Source organism: Vidua macroura, chromosome 14 (genome assembly GCF_024509145.1).
Source record: "Vidua macroura isolate BioBank_ID:100142 chromosome 14, ASM2450914v1, whole genome shotgun sequence".
NCBI classification, from domain to species: Eukaryota; Metazoa; Chordata; class Aves; order Passeriformes; family Viduidae; genus Vidua; species Vidua macroura.
Genome location: NC_071584.1, coordinates 13,743,337 through 13,763,171, shown reverse-complemented (window position 1 = coordinate 13,763,171; position 19,835 = coordinate 13,743,337). Strand labels below are relative to the sequence as shown.

General features: G+C 47.6%; 2 protein-coding genes across 5 annotated transcripts in view; one reads left to right on the top strand and one right to left on the bottom strand.

Moving 5' to 3' along the window:
* Positions 1 to 670: 670 nt before the first annotated feature.
* On the top strand, positions 671 to 12,872 carry FRMD7 (FERM domain containing 7). 2 transcript variants are annotated; one of them, XM_053989844.1, is made up of 12 exons: positions 671 to 867; positions 5,205 to 5,309; positions 5,661 to 5,703; positions 7,007 to 7,040; positions 7,686 to 7,783; positions 7,900 to 8,014; positions 8,212 to 8,359; positions 9,466 to 9,561; positions 9,841 to 10,004; positions 10,229 to 10,297; positions 10,385 to 10,460; positions 10,627 to 12,872. In XM_053989844.1, exons 1-12 carry the CDS (start codon positions 811 to 813, stop codon positions 11,656 to 11,658), a joined length of 2,037 nt encoding a protein of 678 aa, XP_053845819.1. In that variant the 5' UTR covers positions 671 to 810; the 3' UTR covers positions 11,659 to 12,872. The 2 variants fall into 2 exon arrangements, with proteins under 2 accessions (XP_053845819.1, XP_053845818.1); XM_053989843.1 differs by having other exon boundaries at positions 6,962 to 7,040.
* Positions 12,873 to 15,642: 2,770 nt separating this feature from the next.
* STK26 (serine/threonine kinase 26) overlaps positions 15,643 to 19,835 on the bottom strand; it is a 30,179-nt gene continuing 25,986 nt past the window's right edge. For all 3 annotated transcript variants that reach the window (XM_053989831.1, XM_053989832.1, XM_053989833.1), the window contains exons 7-11: positions 19,496 to 19,644; positions 18,755 to 18,848; positions 18,200 to 18,262; positions 17,976 to 18,112; positions 15,643 to 17,574 (exon numbers count right to left, since the gene is read on the bottom strand). In XM_053989831.1, coding sequence (XP_053845806.1) covers positions 17,550 to 17,574; positions 17,976 to 18,112; positions 18,200 to 18,262; positions 18,755 to 18,848; positions 19,496 to 19,644 — 468 coding nt within the window. In that variant the 3' untranslated portion in view covers positions 15,643 to 17,549. The remainder of the gene's footprint in view (positions 17,575 to 17,975; positions 18,113 to 18,199; positions 18,263 to 18,754; positions 18,849 to 19,495; positions 19,645 to 19,835) is intronic.

Sequence of the window (19,835 nt, the reverse complement as noted above, 5' to 3'; positions counted from 1 at the left end):
AAGGCTGCACACAGCAGCCTGGGCTGAGCCCGGGGCTCTGAGGGTGGGGGGCTGGCTCTGGCACTGCCAGGATGAGCTGATGAGTGGGGACATGGGTTCTCAGAGTTGAGCTGGGAACCAGGTTGTCTCAAAGGCTTGTGAGACTTCATTAAGCTACTCAACCACGGTGTGAGGCAGGAATGAGGGGCAGGTTCTCCTTCTTCTCCAGGAAGGACTCACAACTGGTTTTGAGTCCAGTTGGAAACATTTTCCCGTCTCTGGTGAAGTACATCAGCCCATCCACACATCACTCAGTGGACAGGACATGATCTGCCCATGGAGCCAGCACAGCTGCCAGCCAGCTGCTCTCCCTTAACCAGAGCAGAGCAAGGGTGACACTCACTGCAGGGTGACTTTGGCAGAAGAGATGCTCAGCTCTTCTCCCCTGACCCTGTGGTACCAAGCGTGGGCTCGCTTTGCCCTCGCATTGCTCACCACCAGCTGTAAGAGCTGACTATTTATCTCAGCCCCATTACTGCCAATCTTCCCCCTATTAATACACCCATAATTCACAGGCAGAAAACATCTTTTATTGCAGTGGTGACATTTAAACCAAGGGAGGTATTGGTTTGCTGGTTTGTTTTTTTTTAATTAGTTTTTAGGCAGTCAGCTCGTTTGCTCCAGCCTCTGCTCCACATCTGTGAGTGCAGCCTTCTCCATCCAGCTGAGAGGGAATTATGTGTGCAAGAGGAGTCAGGGCTCCCTTCCCAGCTCCTGGCTCACACTGCTAGGACTGCCGTGCCTGCTGCACACCCAGCTGCGTGCCCGAGGATGCTGCACCTGAAAGTCCAGTTCCTGGATGATTCCCAGAAGATCTTTGTAGTTGATGTAAGTGGGTATCATATTCTTATTGATTTTTTGGTGTTAATTATTAAATCATTGCTGCTCTGAAGGATTGCATGGTCTCTAATAGCTTCTTGTTTTCAGCTTTAAAAAAGAAAACCAATCTCAAATTCAAAATGAAGCTTTCTAGTACTAATTGGCTTTCTAGTACTAATTGGCAAGTGTTTTTTGGTATCAACACACTCCTGTGCTCTCCTGTTATTGGTATTATTTATGAAGAAGGAGGAATGGCTTTTACTTACCTGATGTGATCTTTAGTAAATCAGTTAAATTAAGTGATGGTCTTGACAAGTGTTGAGTTCTCTCCTTTGTCTGGCTGCCAGTGTAAACATTCAGCAAGGAAGTAAAGTCTGGGAACAGAATAAAAATAGCATATTTGTCCAAGTTATCCCTGTTGAGAAACATCTGCACACATCTTCTCCCGGGCATTCAGTTGAAAAAGAACTGTGTGGTTTTGTGAATAGCTGAGGAAAAAAACTGACTCTATCTTATTTTCTGCATGGCAGTGTCCCACAATACATTGTGATTAATAATTCACATTTAACAAATGCTAGCTCTGAACTAGGTTTAAAATGTTAAGTATTAATATCTATGGTGTTAGGTTTATGCATATGTGTATAGATAACTGAAAGTAGGTTTGGCTTGACTGGGTGTTAGAAGCATCTTTTTACAAGTGTGATTGCACATTTACTGTTGTTTAGGGTTTGATAATCACACTAGCTAATTGAATTAGCTAATTCAAGTAGATTTGTTCTAGTACTTACCTGCATCTGCTGTGGGAGCAGAGTGTTTAATATAAAGTGGTTATTTTTTCAAGTTCTGTTGCTTTTCTGCTACTGTCCTCTTCTGTGGTTTACAGCACAGCTTGAGAACTGCTCTCTCAGATGCACAGCTCCATTTCCTTGTGACAGTATTTGCACAAAAGAGGCAATTCCATCCCTTGACACAGTATGGAAATTGATTTAGTTTAATTAATCTATCCTAGTCCAGGAGTCAGCTTAAAAATGAGACTAGTCATTTTAAAATGCCTTCCCCTCCTCCCCCCATTGATTAGATCAGGTTATAGTGAAACACAATTCAGAAGATGCTTCTGCTACAATGTTGCTGCATTTTTTTCTGTCTCTGTTTTCTTATTTGCTCAAAACGCAGCACTATAGCTCTGCACGACACGTTACTGCAGCAAATAGCTTCCATTAGAGGAACTCCTGGTCATTCCCTTTTTTAGCATGGAATGGTATTGGAAACCCCTTTTAGGCATTTCGTGCATTTGCTGCTGCTGTGTGGGTACAATAAATGAGTAGCTGAATTAGTGACTTCTCCAGTATAAAAGGAGTGCTTTGGGCTAAGTTTTGAGCAGATATTTTAAGCAACTCTTCCTAAGCCCCTCCTGACTTTGGAAAGCTCTTTTGAATGAGGAGTACTTCAGTATAACGGGAGGGAAAAGGACAAAAGAAAGAAAACACAGAGGGCCTGACTCCCCCTGCACCTCCCTCTCAGTGTAAACATCTACCTGCCTCACGTGGGTGTCACAGCTACTGGCATGAGCAGCAAGGTCTCCTTTCCTGGCTGCTTTGCATGAGAACCAGTTCCTCTCCTGGTGCTGGATGCTGACCCAGGAAGGCTCCTGCCTCCATCTGCATCCTTGCTGACAGCTGGGACCGCTGAGTTCCCAGGATTTCCTTCAGCTGAGCACTGGAGGTGGTTCCTGGGATAACAGGTCTGAGCCCTCAGGGCAGGGGAGGGAGAGGCTTGGCACATCTCTGAATGTCCCCACTGTGCCCTCCCTGCTGAACACCCCATGGCTGGGCCTGGGATGCTGTTGGGCAAACCAAAAAGCCCAGAAAAACTCGCTGCAGAGGCTGAGTGAAGGACAGAGTCTCCTGTGGTCATGTGTCCCTTGTAAGGCCGGGAATTCCTTGCCAGGAGGTGTGTGGGCCTGGTGGCAGAGGAGTGAGGGCACAGGGAGGCTGGTGGCTTTGGGTGCATGACACCCTGTGCTGGCTGCAGCACACCTGATAGGGCAGGCATCTCCCAAGGTGGTGGGAAAAGATCACACCAAATCCCATGAGCTGTTGCTCACCCCTAAAGCATGGACCTGGGTGTAGCAGCCTGTCCCGTGGGAATGCTGCAGAAATGGGCTTTGCCATTGGGCTGCAGGTGCTGCCAGAGTCCCCCTGGGGACATGGGCATGTGTGTGTCCCGTGTGTTGCACATGTTGCTGTCTGACTCTGGAAGTGCCCCTGGAAGTGCCTCTGGCTTTCTGATTCTGCTCACAGTCCCAGAGGCTTTCACTGAGGAGTGAAGGGCAAGTCCAGCCTTTCCTTTTCACCTTCTACTCTGGGGTTTCTGCCTGTGGGTGCTCACCTGGCCCTGCATCATTCCCAGAGGCACCTGTAGGCTGGCACATGGGACAAACAGCCCCACATGTCTTGCTTCTGCCTTGCACTGTGCTCCTCCAGCGCAGAGCCCACTTCTCTCACTTGGTGCAGTGCAGGGCTGATGCTGCTGAGCAAAACTGTACCCGTGCCTGAGGAAGCACTGGCTTCAGCACCCCAAAATCCAGGACAGGACACCTGCAAGCAACACTCTACAAGAGAAGGGCTCTGCTTCTAAAGCATCCCCTGCAGCAGCAGGGCTGTGTCTCCCAGTGAGCAGGTTTTCCTGGGTTTGGGGCTGCTCCTGTCCCGTGGTGCCTGCCCTGGGCAGTGCTGGAGCAGAGTGGGTCGCTCCCAGCAGACATATGGTAGGTAATAACCCAGTAAGAAATGCTTGTCTTTCCTGGCTGCCTGACAAAGGCCAAGGCCTTTCATGCTAGAAAATTCTAGCTTGGGAAAAAACATTTATAATTTTTTTAATTACCCTTGTGATCCAGTAATTTTGAGGAGAACTGGGAGTGCTGCAGATCAAATGCTGTTATTATGCTATCACTTTTCTGCAGCCTTTCAGCACAGAGCCAGCAATTTCATCCCAGGAGAAGCCCTGAAAGGTGGTTATTAGAGTGCATCACCACCAGCAGCCAGGTCCCTCCCATCCCTGCTGGGGACAGCCACTGCCACAGGGAGCTGCAGCCTGTCTTTCCCTCCATCACCCAACATGTGATAATTTAGCAGCTGTCTAACCTGGCCTCTCTGCTCTAGCCTGCTTTTGCAATAACCATTACTTCTTTTTCGTCTGCTTTTCACAAGCTGATGAAGATGTATCAGGGTTTTGTTGGGGTGGGTCACTGCCATTTTAATTTCTGGTGCTTTCTGGAGCATTTTCCAGAGTCAGGGGCCCCCTGGTTTGTTCTCCAGCCAGGTCATACAGCATGGCAACAAGTCAAGAAAACACCCTCCAAGTGTTTCTGTTTACTGGGAATAACTACAGCCTGGCCTCCCTTATCAGCATGTAGCACCACTTAATTCATATTGCTAAAGCCCACAGATGACTCAGAGCCCATGGCACAGGATCTCTGGTCCTGTTGCTGTTAATTACCATTAACCATAATAGCAGCTCATCCCCGACTGTTGGGACACAGGAACTCACTGCACAGGTTTGAGGTCTGCTCCCGTTGGCTCTTAATTAACACATTTGCCATGGCTGTCCCTGGTTCAGGCAGGTGCTCGTCCTGGGGATCACTCACTGGTTTGCCAGGGACAGAACTGCCCAGACAGTGATAGTTGCAAACAGTGAATCAAAACATGGTTTATTTTCCTCTTGCTCTCCTTTCTGGTTTATGTTCCTTAATAAAGGAGAGAAGTGATGGGAAGGAATCTGATTTCCAACAGCAGGGAGCACAGCATGCAGTTGTCCTCTTGTACATGCTGAAGCCAACAGCATTTATTGAGTAAGATTCTGCTGCTGCATGGTTGTTGCCGCAGGCCCTCAGCCGGGTAATAATTAGCATTGACTCCATGACTCTCAGAAGGCTGATCAATCTCTTTATTATTCTATACTTATTAAGAAACCCATCGCCCTTACAGTCACGATACAGGTGGAGCCAACTGGTCCTTGAATCCCAACACCATCACCATTGGCCAGCTGAGAAACCACCCTTTGGTAAACAAATCTTATAACACATTCCACATGTTCACAACAACAGGTGCAGCAAGTGAAGATAAGAATTGTTTATCATTCTTTTCTCTGATCTTCTCACAGCCTTCCCCAGGACAGTGCCTGGGAAAGTTTTGTGCTGCTCTCTGTGGCCAGAGAGCTGCTGCCACACATGGTCAGGAAAGGGGTGAAAGAGGGAGCTGAAACTTCTCCCCATCTCTCTGAAATCTCATCACGGCTGCTGTCAGCATTGCCTAACCTGCTGCCTCTGTGCTGTGTTTGTTTGCCAGCAAAAATCCTGTGGGAAAGGGCTCTTCAACCTCACCTGCAGCCACCTCAACCTTGTGGAGAAGGAGTATTTTGGGCTGGAGTTTCACAGCCAGGCTGGGAACCAGGTGAGTGCAGCTGGCAGTGCAGGCCCCTGGAGCTGCCATCACCTGCATGGCTGGGGATTGTTAGCACCTCCTTGAAATTCCAAACAGAAAATTAAATGGGAAGTTTTGCTATGATGGCAGAAAAACCATGAAAATGGGAGTTAGGAGGGGAGCCACAAGCCCCAGTGATATCTACAGCTGGTGGTCTATCCACAGCCATCCGTGTGGCACTGCCCAGCAGGACACTTGTCAGAGCAGCCAAGCTGGCCAACATTTTCATGCTGCATTCTACCATGCTGTTGCTGCTTTTATTCCCCATCTCTCGTGCTGTTTATTTACCCAGCTCTTCTTTGCTTCTTTGCCTTATTTCAGGTCTGGTTGGAACCACTAAAACCCATAACAAAGCAAGTCAAAAGTAAGTATTTCAAGAATAGAATTCTTATAAATCATTACCAGTGACAGTCTAGCATAGACACATTCATGCACTGCTGTTCTGGGGGACAGGATCTCTGGCTTCCAGCACTTAACCAGGCTCATTTTAGAGGGTGAGGCTGGGCAGGATTGTTTGCAAGGACACCTCAGTCCACACAAAATCCCACGGAAATACCACTGCCTTTGCAATCTGGTAGCTGCACCATTTTAGGCCGGAGCTGTTGATAATCTGACAGCTTGGCAGAGGAGCAGGGGTGGCTGAGTGCCTGTGTGGCCGTGCTGGCAGTGTGACAGGCACTGCTCCTGCGTGCCCTCCTTTTCCCTTTGCAGCTCAGAGTGGCCCGGGCACCTGCGTGAGGCAGGGTCCCCCCTCTGCCCTGCAGGCCCTGCAACTCCTCCCCAGCCCCACGGAGATGCTGCAGAGCCTGACCTGAATTCAGGCCCAGCCTCCTCTGCCATGGCCATGACCAGTGTTAACACAGTGCTGCTTGCAGCACAGGCCTCTTTCCATCCCCATAATATTTTCCCCCAGTACACGATGGCTGGGAGGTGACTGAGAGCCTGGGGCCATGACCCCAGTCTTTGCCATGGGGAGGCTGCAGAACAGTGTTTGCATGAATTTCCCTGAAAGGGGAAAGCCTGATAAGGAGCCTTCCCTTTCTGGGTGCACCACAAATGGAATTGTTGCAGGCACCTATTTCCTTTACCAAGTGCCTTCTGGCCTGTCCCTCTGAGCCATCCCAGGGTGTTCTGTGACAGTCGGTGCTTACCTAATTGCTTCCCTCCCTCCACACATTTTGCCTTGGGCTTGGCTGCTTGTTCTCACTCATCCCACAAAAAAAAAAAACCTTTGCCCAAGCAGCCTCCTATGGAGCTGTTGCACCCCAAGTGCTTGGAGGGCTGAGTTTAACACACAGCCCCAGTGATGGCAATTACACCAAGGCTCTGGCCACGCTCCCTCGCACCATTTCATGGAAACCCCCTGCAACAGGGATTTTTGCAATTTAAAAAATTGCTGGGACATTTTTCTCTTTAATATTCTTTAGATACCCAAATCTCTATTTGCATCCCTTGGTAATACTGGTAGCCTGGGTAGGCTGGTTTTGGGGGGGCAGGTTGTAGTCTCTGATTTGTAAGGGTCGAGATAATTTACTCTGTGAGGAGGCAGCATGTGTGAAGAGAGTTGTAAATGTTCTCAATAGACATGTAAAAGAAAACTTATGAAGATGTTGTGTTTTAAGATCCTAAGGAGGTTCTTTTCAAATTTATGGTGAAATTTTTCCCAGTGGACCCCGGCCACCTGAGAGAAGAACTGACCAGGTACAGTGCTTGTTTTATTACTTTCTTACCACACAGTGCTGTGTTTTTGCAGAGTGTTAATTCTTTATCTTCATCCACCCCAGCCTGTCTGTGTGCAGTGGTTATCCTAAGTATTATGCTTTACAGAACAAAACCAGAGAATATATTTTCTTGATCCTCTGTTTTTAAACACAATGCACTTGAAGGATCAGCTGTCTTATGAGGCTGCAATTTGTTTACTGCCAAACACTTTAGCAGTTGGGCACAGAGTCTGACTGCTCAGTCTAGCTCCTGCCTCAAGCAGCGTTCTGAGAGAAAACTTTAGTTTTATTTTTAAAAATGACATTGTTAGCTTTTACAATTTTAGAGAAAGCATTGCAAACTAAGAACAATACCAAGACAGTGCTTCTGCAGAGCCCCAAGAGAGGCAAATGCCCTCCAAACCAGAAAGGAATGTTAATTTTGAAATCTACTAATGAGCATTTCAATGACAGGGATGTACAGGTCATACGGTGCCCAGCTGCAGCCTTCTGCAGGGGCTGCATGCTCATCCTGTGACCCTGCGGATGTGCATCCCATGGGCTGAGATATGGGAACAGGCACGGCCCTGACGGCTCAGCCCAGCACCCAGTTCCCCCCAGGGCATGCTCCTGTCCCCCTCCACAGGTACCTCTTCACCCTCCAGATCAAGAAGGACCTGGCACAGGGGCGGCTGCCCTGCAGCGACAAGAGCGCGGCGCTGCTCGTCTCCCACCTGCTGCAGTGTAAGGGCAAGCGAGAGCCCGCAGGGCACTGCGGGACGGGCCGTGGCTGAGCAGCCAGGGCTGCCCTCTGCACCGACCCCTCTCAGCCTAATCCGTGCTCTCCCGTGTCCCCAAAGCCGAGCTGGGCGACTTCCACGAGGAGACAGACCAGCAGCACCTGGCCACGCACAGGTACCTGCCCAACCAGGAGTACCTGGACAACAAGATCATGCACTACCACCGGAGACACAGGTAGGGGCTGCTCCACGCCACGGCCACCCACAACCCCCCCGATGGACCTCTGCTGTCACGATGTTCCCGTCAGCAGGCAGGGCTGGCAGTGGGGTGGGTGTGATGCCAGCCTGTGCACCTACAAAATGGCTTTTTTCCAGCCCATTTCAACATCTCCCCTCTCACTCCTGTCGCTTCCCGTGCGTTTGTGTCTCCAGAGGGAAGACGCCGGCCGAGTCGGACGTTCAGCTGCTGGACGTGGCCAGGAAGCTGGAGATGTACGGGATCCGCCCGCACCCCGCCAGCGACGGCGAGGGGACACAGATCAACCTGGCCGTGACACACATGGGGGTGCTGGTGCTGCGGGTGAGCCCGGGGCTCGGGGATGGCCTCTCCAGCTGGAGGTGACCCTTCTCCCCTTCGAGCGCCCCAAACTCTCCCAAACCCTACACGAGGGCATGTGTTCCACAAGCCGTGGGCGTGAAGGGGATGCTGTGGGATTCAGCCCCACCGCCCCTGTGTGCCACTGAGCGTGCCCCAGCTCTGCTGGCCCTTGTCCCACGAGCGTGGTGGCCCTGTGAGCAGCACAGGTTCCACGGCTCTGTCACATGTGTTCACCGTGTAATCTTCCAGCGAAAATAGCCCCCCACGTCTGAGCAATTACATAACGCTGTAATCACGGCCGAGCTGCGCAGTAAATACAGACTTCCTCTCAGCCAGCATGAGGCAGCGCTCCGCTCCCACACCAGCTGATTTCAACCTGGGAACATCTTGTCACAGCAAAAAAAAAAAAACCCAACAAACCCAAACATAAAACCTAGCTGTGGGTCTGCAGTTGGTAATTAGTGCTGCCAGACCTGGTTATTTATTCAGAGCCATAAACACTCCTCACGCATGATTAGAGCATCTGTGAGCCCATTAAAATCTGGGCTCTCCCAAGAAGCTGAGAGGGTCCTGGTGCCACAGAGTGGAGTAACACGATTTTTCCTGGTTCTGCCGTGTGGCTGCATCTAACCTCATGCAAAATGATAACAGAATAATGTGTGCTTCCAGCCTGCTTAAACCAGGTCTAAAGGTGTGGGGGTGAGCTGAGCAGTGCTACACTTCCCAGCAAAGGAGGGGAGAATATTATTTCTTTGGGGCACTGATTCTGCCTTTACTCACATGATATTTGAGCTGGCACAGATAGGACTCCCTGCCTTAACCTCTCTGAGGATCTTGTCTGGGAATCCTGGACTTTTGCAAAGAGCTTCAGCAGGCAGAGTTAAGCCCTGAACCTCAATTTCTACTTGTAGAACCAGCTGATGCAGAGTCAAACACCAAACCCCAGCACCCTTTCCCCAGGCCTCAGCAGCTCCAAGAGCTGCATTGGAGTCTGATGCAGCATCCTGTGAACTCAGACCTTCGTCCACTGCATTTCTGTTTTTACAGGTTGCCCCATCCAGCTGTTATTGTTGTGTTTGTCCTTGCAGGGCAATACAAAGATCAACACCTTCAACTGGTCCAAAATTCGCAAACTGAGTTTCAAGAGGAAGCATTTTCTCATCAAGCTCCATGCAAACATCTCTGTAAGTACCATGCCACAGGCAGCTGCTGGGCTCAGGAGCAGACAGCTGTGGATGGAAGGTCAGCCACACAAACTCCCCAGTTTTGAGGAAATCCATTCCTGCTGCTCATGATGGTGCTCCTTCTTGAGGGCAACATGTGCTACTCCCGTGTCCCCAGCAAGGTGACAGAGCACTGCCTGGAGCCACTGACAGCCCATATGACCCTTGGGGGATCAGGAGGGCAAATGGCAGAGCTTATCCCGTGCTCCTGACCCCGGCTGTCCTGTCTCTGGCACACAGGCACTGTGCAAGGACACGCTGGAGTTCACTATGGTGAGCCGGGACACCTGCAAGGCCTTCTGGAAGACGTGTGTGGAGTACCACGCCTTCTTCAGGCTCTCTGAAGAGCCCAAGTCAAAGCCCAAAGCCCTTCTGTGCAGCAAAGGTTCCAGCTTCCGCTACAGGTAAAATCCATGGGGAAACCCAAACTGCTGGGGCTGGGAAGGGTCTGGGGATGGCTCTGAGCCTCCCTTTTACGTCAGCCCTGTCTGAATCCGAGGGGGTGATAACAGCGACTTCTCCTGGAGAGACCCCTGCTCAGTCCTGCTGCATCCCCTCCCATGGGGCACAAGGCCTGTCCAGGGCTGGGGCTGATGGTGCTGCTCACATTTCTCCCTCCATGCTGCAGTGGGAGGACTCAGCGGCAGCTGCTGGAGCACGGGAGGAAGGCTAAGATGAAGAGCCTGCCCTTCGAGAGGTACCGGGGGCATGGAGGGGGGGTGGTGCCTGAGGGGACTGGACCCTCCTGGCCCTACACCCATACATACATGCTCTTGTCCTGAAGGAAACACTACACATCCCGCTACGATGAGAGGCAGTGCCGCTCCTCCCCGGACCTCCTGACGGATGTATCAAAGCAGGTAAGTCCCCATGGCATCAGCAACAGTTCTGTGCCAGGGTCTTGGCATTGCTACCCCAGCTGCAGGAGCTCGGCTGGAGGCCAAGCCTGACCCTCAGCTCTGGGTGCTCCCTTCCCACCCTGCCCTGGGCACCCACATGGCACCCACCCCTCTGTGCCCTGCCCAGGTGGAGGAGCTGCGCCTGGCCTACGGCAGCCGGGGCTCCTACCACGCCAACGGAGTGCACGGCTCCGAGCCCACCCTGGACAGCCGGCGCCGCAGCTCCACCATGGAGGTGACGTTTGCCGCTGAGCTGGAGCGCTCCAAGCCCGAAGTATCCCCCACCTTCCTGCCCCACTCCAAAAGCTCGTCGGCCTTCCCCCTGCTCTACGCCGAGCTGGAGATGGAGAGGGCGTGGGAGCCCATCGACCTCTTCGGAGCCAGGAATCCCTTGACATCCTTTCGGCCCCACCAGTTCGCTGGGAACAGTAAAAGCACCTCTGTGGGCAACATGCGGGAAGTGAGCGCCCGGCAGCTGGTGTACACGGATGTGCCCTGTCCCCTGCCCGTGGTGGCCCCGGCCCCCCCTGTGCTCTTCTATCTGGACCGGGCGCTGCAGTCCCCATGCCCTGCACTGGCCCCTGGCGAGGACACAGCAGGGCCAGCTGGTGCAAGCGGCCCTGTGGCAGCAAAACCCCCCCGGCAGAGCCCGAGCGGGACCCAGGCTGGGCAGTTCCACGGTGAGGCTGCAGGCACGGCCATGGGCACGAGCACGGTGGGGGAGAACAGGTCACTGGCTCGCGCCTTCGATTATGGCTTTCAGGAGCAGCCTCCCAAGCGGTCTTGGAGCCAGTCGGACATGAAAACCATCCGCTTCCCCTACGGCTCTGAGTTCAGGCCCCTGGGGCCGTGCCCTGCCCTGAGCAGCCGCAAAGGGGGCGTTTTTTGGCACGTCCCAGCCCAGCACGGGCTGGCTCCGGGGCCGCGGCGCTCCACCGAGCGCTACCTGGGCAGCAGCACCGAGTCCAGCGACTCCGACTCGGACCTGCTGGCCGCTGACTACTGCTCCCTGTACGGCCGCGTGCTGCGCTCACCCATGGCCCGCGTGCGGCTCTCCTCGGGCAGCCTCCAGCTGGATGAGGAGGATGAGGAGGTGTCCTTTGCCACCAGCTCTGCTGAAGAGAGGATTTCCAGAGGGGCCTCCAAGTATTTCACCTAGGTGCCTGACACCAGCCAGAGGGAGCAGAGGTGGCCGGTGCTTGACCCAGGGTCAAAGAATGGTGACACTGTTCATTTGCAGGTCTGCTTACAGCTTATGAAACATTGATGGGATCGTGTTGTGTGAGTGGTCTTAGCTATAGAGGATGTGTTAATGGACATCAGGGTGTGTTCAGAAGTATTCAACCCCTGCACCACACTTGGAAGCTGGTTTGCCTCCCCGCACTCTGAGGGGGGTTCTTGCTTCAGCCAGAGGCCAGGGATCTCCTAAAGCCCTGCTAAGCCCCTGTGACCTGCCCAAGCTGATGCTTGGAGCTCAGCTGCTGGAGTCTTCACTGAGGGGGAGGGAGAAAAAGAGACTTCTCACAGAATAGTTTCAGCTGCTGCTTTTCCCAGCTGCAGGGTGGCACACTGGAGGAAAGGGTGTTTCAGGCCCTTTTGGAAAGGAGCAAGATCTTCATGGGAGGCTGCTCCTCGAGCAGAGGACAAAACCCCAGCACGGAGCCCATCTCCTCCACCTGCCTCACCTCCCTCCAGTGCTGCAGGGAGCACCTGGACCTCAAAGACAAGGCTCTGTGCGTGGCTGTCTTCTTCCTGGCCAGTTTAGAGGATTATCCTTCTCCAGAAATATCTCAGTAGTGCTTGTCAAGCTTTTAGAAGCCCCCCATGGTGAGCACTGGGAAGTGGGTTCACACTAACTGTGCTTTGCTTAGGCACATCAGCCATCAGCTCCTGGCAGCACCGTGACAGCCCCAGTACCTCAGTGCTCTGCTTAAATCTGAGGGAGCGAGATGTGTAAGGGGGTTCTTTGGGGTGCTTTGCTTCCCCAAATCTGTCCTCAGTTAAGCAGCATGGGAAAAAAGATACCAGGAGCAGGTAAGAAAGGAACAAGCAGCTTTTTGGAAGTATTTTTATTTAAAAGCTTACTATTACCCTAAACCTACATGAAATCTACTTGGAAATCTTGAAAATGATGACACCTCCATAAGATTTTAGGGGGGGATCTTGATAATTTTCTTTAAGAACAGCCCTGTAAGTCTTTGTAGGACATGACTGCAAGCAGGGAGACAGCCCAGAAAATCCATGGTGAAGAAACCACTGCAGCAGGCTAGAAGGATTTCAGAAACACAAAAACTGGGACAAAAAAAAAATATTAAATTGTAGAAAAGACCTGGGCTTATGGGTCCTGCTCACTCTGCATGTTGCTGTCCTTTGTTTTAGAAGGTGGACAATAAAAAACAGTTGTTCACACTGGAGTTTTGAGTTCCTCCTTCTGCCCTGTGAAATCTGCACCCCCAGTCCTGCAGGCACGACCCCCTGCCACAGCACAGTTTGCCCTGTGCTTCCCAGCTCAGGGGCTTCCCTCTGCTCCCAGGAGCTTGTTTCCCTCTCCTGCTCTGCTGTCTGGCCTTCTCTCTATGCCTTTGCTGTCCCAGCAACTGGGGAGACTTGTGGAGATCCCTGAACCCTGCTGAAAACAGCCACATTCTTGGTTGGTTGCCTAAAGAAATGCATTAGCCCAACAAGTGAGTACATTGTAAGGTTTGCTTCTGCTCCTAGTCACCCTGGGCTGAAGCTGTGAGCTGCAGTGATCCCTCACGCTGCTCCGGCACGTTCTACTGAAAAAAGGGATAATCTTTTTGGCTAGAGGGTTCTTTCTTCCCCATTCCCAAAGCTCTGCACCTTGGAAAGAGGAGGAATCGCCACTCAGTCCAAAATTTAAGAATGGCAGTCTGTGGGCACAGTTTGGTAGAGGGTTAAAAAAAGCAGCAGCATTTCAAACACAGGCTGCACACACAGCCCTGGGATACTTCCACAATCACTGTCAGCTCCTCAAGCACGTGGACACACAACCTTGAGCATGTCCCAGAGCAGACACAGTCCCACCATGAGAGATCGTACAAACACCCTGCCCAAATCTTCAGGAACTGCCAGGTCTGGTCTTCAAGACTATGCTGGGAAAACAGCATTGAGAGGGAGAAACAAGGACTCAGGAACTATTTTTGGATTTTTCCGTGGACTAGGGAGCACTGGGGCACAGTGTGGGCACTGTGCCTCAGCACATCCTACACGTGGTCAACAATAGCAGAGGAACAAAGCAGCCCATCAGTAAGTGACACCAATGGACATCTCTGAGCTAAATTCATTGCGTAAACCACTTTTGTGGGACTGACTAAAATTAAAGAACAATCCCAGTAAGCAGTGGCTCACTTGCCAAGGAACAACTGAGACAACCCTTGCCTAAGTCCTTCCCCTCACTCCCTGCTCAGCCCTAATCACCCCTGAGATAAGGACAACTATTTAAGTGATTTTGTTTCCCTAGGGAAGAAAACAAGGATGGAGAGAGGACGTGGAAAGATTTGGTTTGCTGGTGGTGAAAGACAAACAGCAGAACCTGGAAAATGTAAACTGTTACAATCCTTACTCAAAGGATTACTGAAAGGGGGAAGGCACTGCAGCATCACAGTGGGAAAACATTAGGCTACTCAGTGCATTCAGATAGAAGTAACTGGTTTATATAAAACAAATAAAGGTTTAGACAAAATAGATAAAGCTGTGAAATAAGCCAACATACACATCACTAAAACTTTGCCAAGAGGAAAATAATTTTATTCCAGTGTTAAGTCATAAAACAGTGTGATAAAAATCAGACTTTTAACGATCACTAAACGTTGTGCAAACACATTCAAACCTACACTCTCTCCTATTCAGCTGTCGAAATTGCAAGGCAAGAGCAGGTGTGATGCCACTACACTGACTGCACAGACATGAATAGAGGGGTCAGAGACCAAGGGCTTAAGGAATAGTTACATTGGTAAAGGACTCATCTACCCAAGAACAAATACATTTCTCTATTCTGCAATTCAGACTACTTTTGTAGGATTTCTTCAGCAACAATTCTTCTCAACCTACAGCAGGAAGCCTGGCAAACCAAAAGACCAGGAAGATAGTTCCTACATGAATATTTTGATCTAGCTTTCCACTAGCTATCTACCAGCAACAGAATACTGCTGATTAAGTTACACAGTTCATCAATAACTAAAATGTGGGAAAAAAGACAGCTCATCTCTGGAATCAGCAATACAGATGTCCCTTCTTAGGAGCTGATTATAGTCTTACTATGCACAGAGACTTCAGGCATATGCAGCACAATAAAAAAACCTTCTTGAATGAACTGTAATACAAGAGAACGAGTCTGATTTGTACACATGTGGGGGAGTTTTTCCCATGCTGTCCCATGAGGTAGGTATACATCCCACCCATTCCACAGGAAAAGAAGGGGCACCATAGTCCAGCAACTTACTACAGCTGTATCTCAAATATGTCAGGTTCCAATTTCCCATGTCATTTGCTAATGCCACCTACCCAGAATTGTTCATAGAGTTGCACAGATTAAAGATCCTGCGTCAACAGGGTAGAGCCACCAGTCACAAAACTCAGGAGGAATTCCCATCAGCACTTCCCTCAGACTCCCACAGAAAAAGAACACCTTAAGGGAAGTGACATGCAAGTAAAAACATGGTTTTAATTCTGAAAAATGTAAATGGAGCTCCTTAAAATGAGATTTGTGTTGAGGCTGCTGAGGTGAAAATCGAGGGAGCTGTGGCACGGGCCTTTGTGACCCTTCACTGCCCCATGCTGAGGCCAAAGGCAGGCAGAGCTGTGACAGAGCTGTGACAGAGCTGTGACAGAGCTGTGACAGGGCTGTGACAGACTGCACTGCCAGCCATGTCTGAGCTCACACATCCCAGAGTCTCCTCTCTAGGAAAGGAACCAAACTGAACCCCGGGACTGCTCCATCCATTCCCTGGGGCACAGCAGCTGGGAGGTGTCCTCTGGCCAAGGACACTGTGGGGCACCCAGAGCTTTGCAAAGCACCCATGCAGGGAACACCTTTCTCACAACGTGAGTCTGTGCCAGACATGTCCACACCTCTGCACAGCATTTTATCCAGGATAAAGTGATGCACAACAGAACAAGCTCATGAAAGTTTACAGAACTTAAATATTTATTTTTAAACCATTTTAAACCCCCCAAAACATTGAAATAAGCTTCATCTATAAACAGATTTACAAGACTAACAACTACAGAAGCTAGAGGAGCACTACAATTTGTTTCTGTGATGCAGTTATTTTGTAAAGCTTCAGATCAACTGTATTTACAACTTTTGCTGCTTTTACATTTATAAAAATATTTATTTAATCCATAACATTATTGTTTTCAAAAACTATTTCCAGACTTTTTCTCAGATATAAATTCTAATTGAATTTCAGTTATATAGCAGATGAAAGTTTTAAACAGAAACATTTTTTTTAAAATTAAAACAAGGAGTTAAAAGTAATTTTTTTTTACAGTGTAGGCACCATTGAAAATAATTGTCCTTGGCATATCTAACCACCATCTCTCACAAGTGTCCTTTATATAAAAACGATGTAATGGCAACATTTGACGAAAAATGCAGTATTTACTTGCACACCATTACTTTTTCAATATTTGGCAGATATATTTCAGATTCTTTAAAATGACTTTTGTGCAAAAACAAAATGTGCAGGTCTGAACCATAAAATAAACACACCCAGCCTTTATCAAAAATAAATTTACACCAACAGTTCCACAGCTAAGTACTGAAAAACAATCCCAGTTCAAAACTTCAGCATAATATACATACTGGGTTGAAAAAGGGAAAAAACCAAATCAAAACAAAACAACAGAAGAGATTACCCATCTAGCAGTACCATAAATATATAACTGAAAGCAACTTTATAGTCTTACCTACTTTTTATGAAAAAAAATCACTCCGTACTGCACAGTACTACCTTTTTGTGAAAGAATATCTATAACTCAGTTATTTGCATATTAACTGGTAAATACATATTTAAAATACACTTTCAGAAAATTATAAACAAATTATGCTGATGTACTGTATTTAATGTATTTCAGAACAAAAATGTGTATAAATATCTTACAGGAGAAACAACACCACCACACAGAACGCTGGTGTTACACCGATACCTGCGTGTGAGGTATGTAACATGCGACGCTCGGCTTCTCTGGCTCCCTTCCACCCAGGCATGTATACTCAGAGGAAAAAAAATTAAATTAAGTTAAACTGGACTTCAGGTTTTGTCCATTATTGCCGAAAGCCCCACCCCCTCAACTGTATTGCTCTAAATTTTCCTACCATGATGATATAAGATTGAGTTACTACTTCAAAACCTGTTCTAAAAGGTAATACACAGACTGTACATCAGGATAGACCTGTTGCTACATATCACCTGCAAACTATTGCCATATTGCTCTCAAATATATTTAATCATAGAGCTGCCTAAAATACTGTACCAATTTAGAATTAAAATAGATACTGTTGCAGGTTTGTTTTTCAGGGCACGATAACTATATGCTGGTTGAAGCAGGTGCTACAGCAATACCCTTGCCACTACATTACATGTCTTGAATATGCTTGTGAAAAAGCTATTTTTCTTTGAAGCTCATTAGTGATTTACAAAAGTTTAACTCATGAATATAAAAGACCTGTACAACTCCATGTACAGGAACAAAATAGCATCAAAACATACTGTACTTGCACATTCTATTAACTAAAGTAATGGTTATTTCTAAAAGCAAAACTGCACCTCAACATTTATCAGATTAAACAGGTGAAACTACAATATTAAAAGTTGTCCTTTACAAAATAATTTCCTGAAAATATAAAACCATGTGCACTGCCACAAAATAGTTGAGTAGGTTCTTTCAAATCCTCAATCACCATCAATATGTTGCAAAGATCCAAAAGGCACAAGGAGCTCATGAGCTAAGCACTGCCAAGCTTGAAGTAGTTTTGGTGGGTTTCACTGGGTCCATACGAAACAGCAGTCAATTGTGTGAAGTTTCTTAGGATGAGTCATTAACAGAAAATCTGAAGACAAAAAATGCAAGTTAAAAATTTTCTTAATTATATTGCTTCAGATAGGCAAACAGCACATAAATATTTCTGCATCACTAAACTAGTACATGCCTTCATCTCAGTGGTTCACAGTACAAAACCCACCAGAAGTGATATTCTCAAGAAAACATTCCTAAAAGAAGTAAGAAAAAGAGTCTCTGTCTCCTCTCTATTGCCTGCAAATATACTTAAGACAAACCTGCAGGCTAAATTAAAGAAGCAAGATACAGCAACTACAGTAAAGCTGCAGCACTTCAAGACCAGATACAGTAATTGTTAGTATTAGTTGTGGTCTCAGACAGAAGTGTTACCTGTAACTACAAAGCTAAAGCACTGCACATAGCAGATCTCTCTCTTATCACTAAACTACTTACTTCTGAAATTTCTCCATAAGTTTCTTCACCATCTTATCTGTGATCCCTGGACATGTTGCTTCTGCCACATTGATGCTTTTCTCAAGTTCCTCAATTGCTTTCTTTCTGTTAGCATTATTTGTGTCCTGCTGCTTGAGCTGAGGAGCAAATCAAAGAAGTTAAAATTTAGAAAAGTTATTAGACACTTGGCTAATACTTTCAAAGATTTTTAAGCCAACACTTACCTCAGCAAACACAGGGGTGATTATCATAGTTAAACAACTCAGGGTTTTAACAAGATCCTGATCCTAGAAGTTAACAAATATGGATTACATCAGCATATTACAACATATATCAGCATATATACAACATACACACTGCCTCTTAGCACAGCCCATGCGATTTTGGAAGTTGAGTTAAATTTAACAAAGTCTTTAAAATGCATTACAAAACCCACAAAGACACAGTACACCAACGAATGTTATGGGATATTGAAACAGATGCCTGATGACACATCTCAAACAATGTCATTCAGCATCAGAAAAACAGTTCAGTTTTTCCTCACTAGTAAGAGAGTTTAAAATTCCCATCTCTACGAATGGATAGTGATCTACAGTGCATCTGCAGTACATTTTGCATTTGAGGCTGACGTGGCATAGGAAATATCACTAACATCTCTTGAACTGCAAAAAAAACCAGTCAGTTCTTATGAAAAGTGAAGTTACAAAGCTTTATCACTATCTTCCTTAAACTGGCTTCAGAAGCAGCAGTTAGAAAGAACTCCTGGTGTCTGTACGTACCGTCCCGTTCTGGAGCTTCTTTGCGTCCGGCTTCTTCCGAACTGTAGTGAAGCTCCACTCAGGGTGAGAATTATTCTCTTTGTTGCTGGACTCCCTGAAACAAAAAGGACACAATGTACCTAATACTAGCCACAACAGAACACCAAGCAAGCACAGCTAACCCAAACACATAACAACTCTATCAGGATTAGTTCTGTATTCCTTAAAATAAGAAGAAAAACATGTATTGAAACATTAACTGAACTTTAAAAGAGGCTGAATAAATTGAAATGTGATCAAAAGCAAACAGAAGATGTTATCTACCTATAAGGCTTATTTTCTCCCATGGCATCCCATTTAAGAGTTATCTGATAGCCAGAAAAACAAGACACTTACAGAAAACATGTTGTTCCACAGGCACTATGCAAACTTCTTCATGCACCTCAACTGTGCTCTGCAATATCTCTAATTGTGATTCAGTGGTTTTGGTACAACCACTAGCCTCAGACTAGGAAATAGATAGCACTTAAACAGAACTGAAATTGAGTTTAAAGAAAGAAAATTTAAAGAGGCAACAAGCACAGGGATTGACTTATGTGGCCATTGACTTTAGGGCCATACAGGGGATTTTCTTGACAAAAAAAAGGACCAGAGAGAGGTGTACAGACATGGTGTTATTACACAGAAAACCTGCAGCAAACCCACTTTAAGAACATCAAAACAAAAAGAACACACCCAGAAAAGACGATAAAATAAACTTACGAATCTGAACCATCGGAATCACTTTCATCACTACTATGTCCCTCTGCTTTCCATCTCTTAAACCTATCAATCAGTTCTGTCAGATAGGAAGTCTTCTTGGCATTTTTCATAATGAATTTGTGCTTCAGAAGTTCTTTTGCAGTGGGGCGCTGTAAGAAACACATTAAATATTTAATGTTATGCTAACATTTCATGATTTTAAATGCTAATAGGGGAGACTTAGTACGACAACAGACTTCTAGAGCTAACTTGTATAACATCAGGAAATTAGCGAAACAGGAAGTCAGAAAAGCCAGTAATCCACATTTATGAGCATGCTAAAAATATGATCAAGTCACCC

Excerpts from the sequence above, each read along its gene's own strand:
- FRMD7 (XM_053989843.1), top strand. The coding sequence starts at position 811 with ATGCTGCACCTGAAAGTCCAGTTCCTGGATGATTCCCAGAAGATCTTT. Across the intron at positions 868-5,204 it reads AGAAGATCTTTGTAGTTGAT|CAAAAATCCTGTGGGAAAGG; the intron begins GTAAGTGGGTAT and ends TTTGTTTGCCAG. Across the intron at positions 8,360-9,465 it reads TGGGGGTGCTGGTGCTGCGG|GGCAATACAAAGATCAACAC; the intron begins GTGAGCCCGGGG and ends TTGTCCTTGCAG.